This window comes from Amphimedon queenslandica, unplaced genomic scaffold, assembly GCF_000090795.2.
Source record: "Amphimedon queenslandica unplaced genomic scaffold, v1.1 AMPQUscaffold_13255, whole genome shotgun sequence".
Taxonomy (NCBI): Eukaryota; Metazoa; Porifera; class Demospongiae; order Haplosclerida; family Niphatidae; genus Amphimedon; species Amphimedon queenslandica.
The window spans coordinates 124499-135665 of record NW_003546509.1 but is presented as its reverse complement, the minus strand read 5'-3'; the positions used below and the strand labels follow the sequence as shown (position 1 = coordinate 135665).

The following is an 11167-nucleotide window of genomic DNA, read 5'->3' as shown; positions in this document are numbered from 1 at the left end:
ATATGATCCAGGAGTGTTACTGCATATTTGATTGCACTCATTAGTATCATCACTTGAACACTCGTTATTATCTAATTTATTAAGTGAATTATTAATGAACTAATGTATTGTATTCACTAACCAATGCATAATTTTCCATTAGCACTCAGTGTGTATCCTGTAGCACAGGAACATCCATAGGTACCATTATAATTAGTACAATTGTGAGCACAACCACCATTATTAGTCAGACATTCATTGATATCTAAAAAGGTAAAGTGACCAAAATGCTTAGTAATTCATTACATATTTGTGCACAATTTTAATTAAATTCATGTACTGAAAGTGGCCTTAGGTCATAGGCTATTTATAGGAACAACTGCAGTAGCAACTGCTTCTATAAATAGCATATGTAACATGAATATACAAGGTCATGCAATACCTGTGCAGCAGTTACTGCCAGTCCATCCATTAAGACAATTACATGAATTAGGAGAATCACATGAAGTACAATGATGACAGGAATCATCACAAACAGCTACAATAAAAAATGAAAAATTTATGCATTATAAATTTAATATTATTACGTGAGCATCCTCTATCATCAAGATCTAAAGTGTAGCCAGTATTACAGGAACATATATAGCTACCAGGAGTATTAGTACAGGTGTGTTCACAACCCCCATTGTTAGTATTACATTCATTATTATCTAATATAAATTTCAAAACACTACAGATGTATCTCATTAATGTCTTACCTATACAACTATGATGGTTACTGATACTAAGTGTGTAGCTTGAATTACACTGACAAACATAACTACCAACTGTATTCACACAAGTATGGTTGCATCCTCCATTGTTAGAATTACACTCATTAATATCTATAAGTATGTGAATCCAGTAACATTAGAAATAAGCTTATAGTTTACCAGAACAATGTACTCCTGCTGTTAGCTGGTATCCAGTATTACAAGAACAAGTGAAGCTTCCAACAGTGTCAGTGCAAGTGTGTTCACACCCACCATTACCTTGATTGCACTCATTGATATCTATGGAAACACGCTCAAGTTTTTGCATTTTTCCTTGATTGTTACATACTGTCACAATTGTGTTGGTCACTGTTAAGAGTATAACCAGTATCACAAGTACAGTAATAACTTCCATTTGTGTTGACACAGTTATCTTCACAGCCTCCATTGTTGGAATCACATTCAACAATATCTATAAGATTTGTATCTATAGCTATAGATTATGAAATAGTTTCATACCAGTACAGCTCCTCTGATTACTGTCTAATGTATAGCCAGTGTGACAAGAGCAAGAATAGCTTCCAACAGTATTATTGCATACTTGTCCACAGCCTCCATTGTTAGTTGCACATTCATTAATGTCTATATGATTAAAACGAACTCAATGAAATTATTGAGTATTAGATATGCTTACCATTGCATATTTTTCCATTACCAGACAGATAGTAACCAGTATTGCAGCTACACTTGTAACTACCAGCAGTATTAGTACATACTTGAGAACAGCCACCATTATTAGTCAGACACTCATTTTCATCTGAAGTAACATAAACATTAATTTTATTAGAGCATAATAATACATACCTTCAGGAGTTTGAAGAGCATTGCTACAGTTACAGCTACAATAATAACTTCCATCTGTGTTAATGCATGTGCCATTACAACCACCATTGCTACTGCTACACTCATCAATATCTGTGATAAATTTTTATCATATATGCTATTAATAGTAGTATTATTAGTACCAGAGCAATGATGTCCAGATTTCAAATATCCAGTGTTGCAAGAACATTCATAGCTACCAATTGTGTTCTTACAATTGTGTTCACAACCTCCATTGTTACTGTTACATTCATTAATATCTAAACAATAAGGTAAATTTAAAGTACTTTCATTTTGTGGACTTACCATTACAACTCTTTTCATTACTATCCAGTGTGTATCCATCATTGCAAGAACAGTAATATGAACCATCAGTGTCATGGCAATTATGAGCACATTCACTTGATCCATTGACACACTCATTAACATCTATATCACTCATTAATTAAAGTCACATAAAATATATTTAGAACTTACTGTTGCAATCATATCCATTTGAATTCAGTGTATAGCCAGTATTATTGCATTGACAAGTTCGACTGCCTGGCGTGTTAATGCAAATGTGATCACAACCTCCATTGTTAGTACTACATTCATCATTATCTAGTAAAATTAAACAATTATACTTGTCACAATGTCACTCATTAATGTCTTACCTATACAACTATGGTGGTCACTGTCACTAAGTGTGTAGCTTGAATTACACTGACAAACATAACTACCAACTGTATTCACACAAGTATGGTTACAGCCTCCATTATTAGAATTACATTCATTAATATCTATACTAATACAGTAACATTAGAAATAAGTTTATAGTTTACCTGAACAATGTCCTCCTGCTGTTAGCTGGTATCCAGTATTACAAGAACAAGTGAAGCTTCCAACAGTGTCAGAGCAAGTGTGTTCACACCCACCATTACCTTGATTACACTCATTGATATCTATGGAAACAAGTTTATGTATGTTTACCAATCACATCAGTATACTGTCGCAATTGTGTTGGTCACTGCTATTGAGAGTGTAACCAGAATTACAGGTACAATAGTAACTTCCAACTGTGTTGATGCATGTGCCATTACAACCACCATTGCTAGTGCTACACTCATCAATATCTGTAATAAATTATATCACATATAATATTGGCCATTATTGGTACCAGAACAATGCTGTCCAGAGGTCAGATACCCAACTCTGCAAGAGCATTCATAGCTACCGATTGTGTTTGTGCAATTGTGTTCACAGCCTCCATTGTTAGCGTTACATTCATTGATATCTATAAACCATAAGGTAAATTGAAGTACTTCCATTTTGTGGGCTTACCAATACAACCCCTTTCATTGCTATCCAGTGTGTATCCATCATTGCAAGTACAGTAAAATGAACCAACAGTGTCATGGCAAACATGAGCACATTCACTTGATCCAATTAGGCACTCGTTAACATCTATATCACTCATTAATTAAAGTCACATAAAATATACTTAGAACTTACTGTCGCAATCATATCCATTTGAATTTAGTGCATAGCCAGTATTATTGCATTGACAAGTTCGACTGCCTGGCGTGTTAATGCAAATGTGATCACAACCTCCATTGTTAGTACTACATTCATCATTATCTAGTAAAAATTAAACAACTATACTTGCTACAATGTAATTCATTAATGTCTTACCTATACAACTATGATGGTCACTGTCACTAAGTGTGTAGCTTGAATTACACTGACAAACATAACTACCAACTGTATTCACACAAGTATGGTTACATCCTCCATTGTTAGAATTACACTCATTAATATCTATACTAATGTAGTAGCATTAGAAATAAGTTTATAGTTTACCTGAACAATGTCCTCCTGCTGTTAGCTGGTATCCAGTATTACAAGAACAAGTTAAGCTTCCAACAGTGTCAGTGCAAGTGTGTTCACACCCTCCATTACCTTGATTGCACTCATTGATATCTATGTAAACAAGTTTATGTATGTTTTATGATTATATTACTATACTGTCGCAATTGTGTTCGTCACTGTTATTGAGAGTATAACCAGAATTACAGGTACAGTAATAACTGCCAACTGTGTTGATGCATGTGCCATTACAACCACCATTGCTAGTGCTACACTCATCAATATCTGTAATTATTATATCACATATAATATTGGCCAATATTAGTACCAGAACAATGCTGTCCAGAGGTCAAATACCCAACTCTGCAAGAGCATTCATAGCTACCGATTGTGTTTGTGCAATTGTGTTCACAGCCTCCATTGTTAGTGTTACATTCATTGATATCTATAAACCATAGGTAAATTGAAGTACTTTAATTTTGTGGACTTACCATTACAACTCTTTTCATTACTACCCAGGGTGTATCCATTATTGCAAGAACAGTAATATGAACCATCAGTGTCATGGCAATTATGAGCACATCCACTTGATCCATTAAGACACTCATTAACATCTATATCACTTATTAATTAAAGATACATAAAATATACTTAGAACTTACTGTCGCAATCATATCCATTTGAATTTAGTGTATAGCCAGTATTATTGCATTGACAAGTTTGACTGCCTGGCGTGTTAATGCAAATGTGATCACAACCTCCATTGTTAGTACTACATTCATCATTATCTAGTAAAAATTAAACAACTATACTTTTCACAATGTCATTCATTAATAACTTACCTATACAACTATGGTGGTCACTGTCACTAAGTGTGTAGCTTGAATTGCACTGACAAACATAACTACCAACTGTATTCACACAAGTATGGTTACATCCTCCATTGTTAGAATTACACTCATTAATATCTATATATTACAATTACATTGACATTAGAAAAAGAGATAATAATTTACCAGAACAATATCGTTCTTCCATTAGTTGGTATCCAGTATTACAAGAACAAGTGAAGCTTCCAACAGTGTCAGTGCAAGTGTGTTCACACCCTCCATTACCTTGATTACACTCATTGATATCTATGTACATGTATAAAACTTTTTGGCATTCTAATTTTAATGTTACATACTGTCACAATTGTGTTGGTCACTGTTGAGACTAAAACCAGTATCACAAGTACAGTAATAACTACCAGCTGTATTCACACAGTTATCTTCACAGCCTCCATTGTTGGAATTACATTCAGCAGTATCTATGATTATATTGATGACTAGCTAGCACTATGAAATAGCTTCATACCAGTGCAGTTTCTCTGATTGCTATCTAATGTATAACCAGTATTACAGGAGCAAGAATAGCTTCCAATTGTATTATTACAAACTTGCTCACAACCTCCATTGTTAGTTGCACATTCATTGATGTCTATCAAAAGAGAGCTGCTTTTTACTATTATGTATTAGATAGGCTTACCATTGCATGTTTTTCCATTACCAGACAGATAGTAACCAGTATTGCAGCTACACTTGTAACTACCAGCAGTATTAGTACATACTTGAGTACAGCCACCATTATTAGTCAGACACTCATTATTTTCTTGATATCATGCAGAAGTACATAAAATAATTTTATTGGAACATCTACCACATACCTCGACAAGTTTTTCCATTTTGAAGAAGAGTATACCCAGTACTACAGGTACAATAGTAACTTCCAACTGTATTGATGCACGTGTCATTACAACCACCATTGCTAGTGCTACATTCATCAATATCTGTGATAAATTATATTATATGAGCAATTATTAGTAATAGTTACAACTTTAGTACCAGAGCAATGCTGTTCAGATTTCAAATATCCAGTGTTACAAGAGCATTCATTGCTGCCAATTGTATTCTTACAATTGTGTTCACAACCTCCATTGTGATCATCACATTCATTGATATCTACATCATAATTGAGTTAATCATAAAGTAATTTATTTTGTATGTTTACCAGTACAACTCCTTTCATTACTATCCAGTGTGTATCCATCATTGCAAGTACAGTAATATGAACCATCAGTGTCATGGCAAACTTGATCACATCCACTTGATCCATTGAGACACTCATTGATATCTGTATCATTCACTGAATTAACATACAATAGAATGAAAGAGCTTACTATCACAATCATATCCATTTGAATTTAGTGTGTAACCAGTATTGCATTGACATTTTCGACTGCCAGGTGTGTTAATGCAATTTTGATCACAACCTCCATTGTGTTGTTCAGTGCACTCATTTATTTCTTTGGATTAAAAATATTAAGGCAGTATTATTGAAAGATGTTACAAACCTCGGCATGTTATTCCATCAAGTAGAAGCTCATAGCCAGGCCTGCAGCTACAATTGTAGCTACCAATTTCATTATGGCAGTAATGAGAGTCGGGGCAGCTATCAGTACCAGCAGTGCATTCATTAATATCTAGAAAAGGATGTACTATTAATACTAGTAGGGTCAAACACTTAACATTCCATTCTAATTCATAAAGAATCGTGAATTTTAAAAATGTAATGGCATGATAATTCAATGATATGAATTTCATTAAATAATGCAACAACAAAGTCATGAATGTAATTTGATAATTATTCTCTTTATAAATCAAATAAATTCTATGCAACAAGAAGTAAGTTGCAAATGAAAATATATAATATATTCAATTTAACACAGCCACTAAATATTTCACATTACCTACACATGAATGATTATTACTGGCAAGGTTATACCCTGAATCACAGCTACAGGAATAGGTTCCAGCAGTATTGTGACAATGCTGATCACAGCCACCATTATTACTTGCACATTCATTAATATCTAAAATGTATATTAAATAATCCAAGACGCTCTACTATAAAGACTGGTTCATATCTTAAGCAAGATGATGATACAAAACAGAATTATTGCATATAAAGCAATATGCATCAATGCCGAAGCATTTATTGAAAAGAATAAAACCAAGCTTAATATACCTTCACATCCAGTTGAATTATACAAACTATAACCATCAGGACAGGAGCAGTAATAGCTTCCGTTTGTATTGGTACACTGATATTCACACCCTCCATTTATACAACTTAAGCACTCGTTGATATCTAAAAGTTAAAATTGGTAATTAAGTAAAAAACTTTAGTTTACACTGCCAAAATATTTCACACAAAAGGCAGGGAATATCAACAAAGCAGTATAGGCGAACTTTATAATAAACTATGTAGTAGTTACCTGTACAGCAGTCAGTACCAGTCCAACCAGGACTACAGGAGCTACAGTTATTTGGTGAAGCACAACTAGTACAGTTAGCCTCACAGGTATCAGAACAGCTTGCTGTAAAAAACTAAACTTACATTAAATTTCAGTGTCTTACGTGAACAATTTGGGTGTGTTCCTACATAGCCATCACAGCAAACAGAGACTGAGTACGTCTGGTTTTGAAGTATTGTCTTATAGAGTGTTGTATACCTGCAAAGTAATATTCAATGTGGAATTAATGTTCAAATAACCAATTTGAAAGGGAGCAGAACAACATAAAGTTATACAAAAGCAGACAAAGTCAAGTTACAGTTTTGAATAAAGCACTAAATACACAACGCAACTATTGTTGCATGCAAGTTGATGTAACATAGTTTATACAGAAGTCAATGGAATATATACGCAATCAATGCATGTAACAATAAATGTTGCGAAATTGGAGCAAATGTCCACACTCAATCACACATATGTATTCATTATAAAGCAATTAAGGTAGGAGATTATAGTATTGAGTGAAGAACCCTAGTTACAGCCAAGTATAATATCTCATCAATGGCAAGTCATAGTTTGTTTCTGTATCCATTCATTCTGTGCACATTCTTGCTACCTAACATGGCGGACAGTCATATAGCCCCATACCACCCCTATTGATGACATTTGCCGGCTGTGCCACGCAAGAGCTCTGATAGGCCATCAGCTATGAATAGTTTATACTTATTCTTACATTGTAAAACTCATTAGTGTCGGCTTTCCCAAAATGTATTCTATGTAGTACACTTCGTATGCGTGTTTCAAACTGACGGTGACATTATTCTGTTGATACTGTGTCTCGTTGCATGATGGACTACAAAATATCGTAGAAAATGATTTGGTAAGTTAAGTCAACTGAAAAGGTATTTTCTTACACTGAAATTGATCCTTGAACATAGCATATTACAGCAACGTACAAAAGAAAGGCTAGCAACGAGACTTTTAAGCCATCCATGCCTTAGACCAAGAGTGGAGAAAGGTCCTGTACTTAGCTGATATCAAAATCAAATGGGCGTATACATAGTACAGGGCGTGGTTAAACCATGACCACGTGCTCACATGTGATCTCAGGCTCAGCCTGAGTAGCCAATGTAGGGGCTTAAAAATAACATGAGGGATGACCATTTATTGGCATGCATATTTTGTAATTATACAAAAATATATAAAACATTGAACAATCATAAAAACAATATCACTTTAATCATTCAGTGAGTTAGCAAACTGCAGTTAATGCAGTAATTAAATTTATCATAGATATTAGAGCCAGCTCTAATATCTATGAAATTATGCAAAAAACAATTAACACAGATTTTAAAATCATAGCACAATATTATTCTTGTAACTTATAGTTTTAGTAAAGAGTGAAATCATCCAAATGAAAACTGTCATTGTCCGATGCAGTGTGTTGATCATGTGGCTGGAATTTCTGTTTTGATTCAACCCTATCATATAAAGGCTCAAAATCTTCTGACTGGCTGATAAAGTTTGGATCTATCACATCTGCATAACTGATACTATCACTCTCAGCTTCAACTTCATTGACACTCTCAGAGTCTTGCTCTTCAAATATTGGATTCATAACAACATTACGATTAGGAAGCCTACAATATCATAATATATAATAGTAGCATATATTCTATCTCATTAACCTTTCATTCTCCCCACGAGACTTGGGAACAAACAGTGGGTTACTAATCACTATAGCTGATGGATTAATGCTGCCATAAGGTGACGAGTGTTGCATTCTAAGTTCTGAAGGCTTCTTCTTTTTTCGATAGATTATGATAGTTGAAACAATTCCAATAAACAGAATTATAGCTACAATAAAAATAACAGAGAAATATATACATAAATACAAATATAGAGAGTACAATATGCATGCACTTACATAGTCCAACTGCTACAAAACTAACTATGAATAATAATTCAGCAGTATCACTATCAGAATCATCCTATATAAATGAAATAGATGTTTACAGTAAAGTCAAACTTGAAAAGTTCTCTCACTACCTCTGGTTCTTGAGGAAGGTTACCTGTGTTTATAAGATAGTAATTTGTATAGTTATTGGATAGTGTCACATACTTTTTGAAGGCACCAATAAGAAGGAAGATATCGTTGAGGACAAAGGCATTGAGCTTATTTCTGAAATGCAATTTGTAATGTTGGCAGCATCATTCTCATCACACATAGTACAAAACACTGAGCCTTTGCTTAGTGTGTAAGTGAAAGGAGGACAAGGCAAGCAGGGAACAAGTCCAGTCAAAGAATAGTTACCAGGAGGACACAACTCTATTTAAAAATTATTGCACTAACGGAATTGCTAGTAATTGTAATTACAATTGTGTTTACTATTAGGATCCTTAGATCAAATTTTAAATCATTACAACAAAATTGAAATGGTAGTTGGGTCATCAGCCAAATTCCATAAAAAATCACTAGGAAAACATTACCATTTTATACTTTTTTCTGAAACATATTATGTATGGAGAAAATTTTAGCTCATTCTAATCAAAATTGGATTTTTTACAAATTTTTTAAGTTGCTCCGAAATTGGGTCAAAAACCCTGTACTATATAGTACAGTGTCATCAGCCACATTTCATCAAAAATCACTAGAAGAAAATTTACCAATTTTATAATTTTTTCTGGTGCGTATACATGTATTTATGTTGTGTAGAAAATTTTAGCTCATTCTAATCAAAATTGGATTTTTTACAAATTTTTTTAAGTTGCTCCAAAATTGAGTCAAAAACCCTGTACTATAGTACAGTGTCATTGGCCAAATTTCATCAAAAATCACTAGAAAAAAATTTACCAATTTTATAATATTTTCTGATGCGTATACATATTTTTATGTTGTCTAGAAAATTTTAGCTCATTCTAACCAAAATTGGATTTTTTAACAAAATTTTTAAATTGCTCCAAAATTGGGTCAAAAACCCTGTACTATAGTACAGTGTTATCGGCCAAATTTCATCAAAAATCACTAGAAGAGAATTTACCAATTTTATAATTTTTTCTGATGCGTATACATGTACTTATGTTGTGTAGAAAATTTTAGCTCATTCTAATCAAAATTGGATTTTTTACAAATTTTTTGATTGCTCCAAAATTGGGTCAAAAACCCTATTATAGTACAGGATCATCAACCAAAAATTACTAAAAGAGAATTTACAATTTTAATAAATTTTGGATATGTATACATGTACTTATGTTGTGTAGAAAATTTTAGCCTGTTCCGATCAAAATTAGATATTTAAAATTTTTTTAAAGTTGCTCAAAAATCAGGTTATCAGCCAAATTTAATCAAAAATCACTCAGACATAATTTACAATTTACCACCTTATATCATTCTTGATACAAATGTGTTCTGTAGAAAATTTTAAATCATTCCAATCAAAGTTGGATTTAAAAAATTTTTTTAAGTTGCCCAGCACTTAGGATTTGGCATGACCTTGTACTATTACATAAATGACTCAAAAAGAATTCTCAATTTTTTTATCTAATACATCTTTTATGTTGCATGCATGTTCTTGAGTGTTATAGATTTTTAACGGCCTAAATAAATATATGCATTTATAGCTAAACTTAATACTAAATACCCACATCTACTTACCAAAGCAGTCATTAATTGATGTAGCTCCACTACTAATTGTACTTGTGTCAGGTGGGCAAGAAACACATTCATTCTGAGCCACATCAACACCATATGTTCCTTTACTGCAGGGCTTACACTGTGTGGCTTGTTCGTCAAGTTTTGAGTACATTCCAATAGAACAATCAACTAGTTAATAACAATGGCAATAATTCTAAATGGCAAAGTTAGTATTGAACTCACTGCATATAAAATTTCCATCAAGAACACCTCTACCAGGAGGACAAATATACTCAAGATCACTCACAAATAATGAACTTTTGACAGCAACATAAAGCATGTCATGGATAAAAAAGTTGATGTTTGGTAACTCATATTGGAAGTTTGTTGTGCTCTCTCTTAATAAAGTGGCATAAGGAAGGAGGTCTTTGCCTTGACATGATATTGTGGTATAAAGAGAATAATTAAATTTAGAAAAGAAACTAGTAAAAACATCAAGAGTTCTGTTGCCAGAGCCATACATCATGTCAATGTAGTTCATACTGATTTCATTCTTTGTAGTGTAGTTATACAAGAAGTCATGTTTCAATATGTCATGTACTGATTCGATGCTATCAGTAGTCACTTTAGGATTTTTGTTTATACGCACCATCAAGAAATGAAGAGGGTAATTAAGAGTACTGATACTGGCTTTATAAACTGTCAAATAAGCTGCCTCTGAATAGCTCTCATACTCAC

General features: G+C 33.2%; 1 protein-coding gene across 1 annotated transcript in view; it reads right to left on the bottom strand.

Moving 5' to 3' along the window:
• Positions 1-3: 3 nt before the first annotated feature.
• The window catches only part of LOC105313649 (fibrillin-2-like), a gene marked incomplete at its 3' end in the record, with an annotated part of 29005 nt that continues 17841 nt past the window's right edge, over positions 4-11167 (bottom strand). Inside the window, exons 54-85 of the mRNA XM_019999576.1 lie at positions 5345-5461; positions 5167-5289; positions 4989-5111; positions 4818-4940; positions 4648-4770; positions 4478-4597; positions 4304-4429; positions 4124-4249; positions 3953-4075; positions 3790-3906; positions 3621-3746; positions 3456-3575; positions 3288-3413; positions 3108-3233; positions 2937-3059; positions 2773-2889; positions 2603-2728; positions 2438-2557; positions 2270-2395; positions 2091-2216; positions 1920-2042; positions 1757-1873; positions 1596-1706; positions 1426-1548; positions 1251-1373; positions 1081-1203; positions 912-1031; positions 738-863; positions 567-689; positions 422-517; positions 122-244; positions 4-71 (exon numbers count right to left, since the gene is read on the bottom strand). Of these exons, the coding sequence (XP_019855135.1) occupies positions 4-71; positions 122-244; positions 422-517; positions 567-689; positions 738-863; positions 912-1031; positions 1081-1203; positions 1251-1373; positions 1426-1548; positions 1596-1706; positions 1757-1873; positions 1920-2042; positions 2091-2216; positions 2270-2395; positions 2438-2557; positions 2603-2728; positions 2773-2889; positions 2937-3059; positions 3108-3233; positions 3288-3413; positions 3456-3575; positions 3621-3746; positions 3790-3906; positions 3953-4075; positions 4124-4249; positions 4304-4429; positions 4478-4597; positions 4648-4770; positions 4818-4940; positions 4989-5111; positions 5167-5289; positions 5345-5461 (3833 nt within the window). The remainder of the gene's footprint in view (positions 72-121; positions 245-421; positions 518-566; positions 690-737; positions 864-911; positions 1032-1080; positions 1204-1250; positions 1374-1425; positions 1549-1595; positions 1707-1756; positions 1874-1919; positions 2043-2090; positions 2217-2269; positions 2396-2437; positions 2558-2602; positions 2729-2772; positions 2890-2936; positions 3060-3107; positions 3234-3287; positions 3414-3455; positions 3576-3620; positions 3747-3789; positions 3907-3952; positions 4076-4123; positions 4250-4303; positions 4430-4477; positions 4598-4647; positions 4771-4817; positions 4941-4988; positions 5112-5166; positions 5290-5344; positions 5462-11167) is intronic.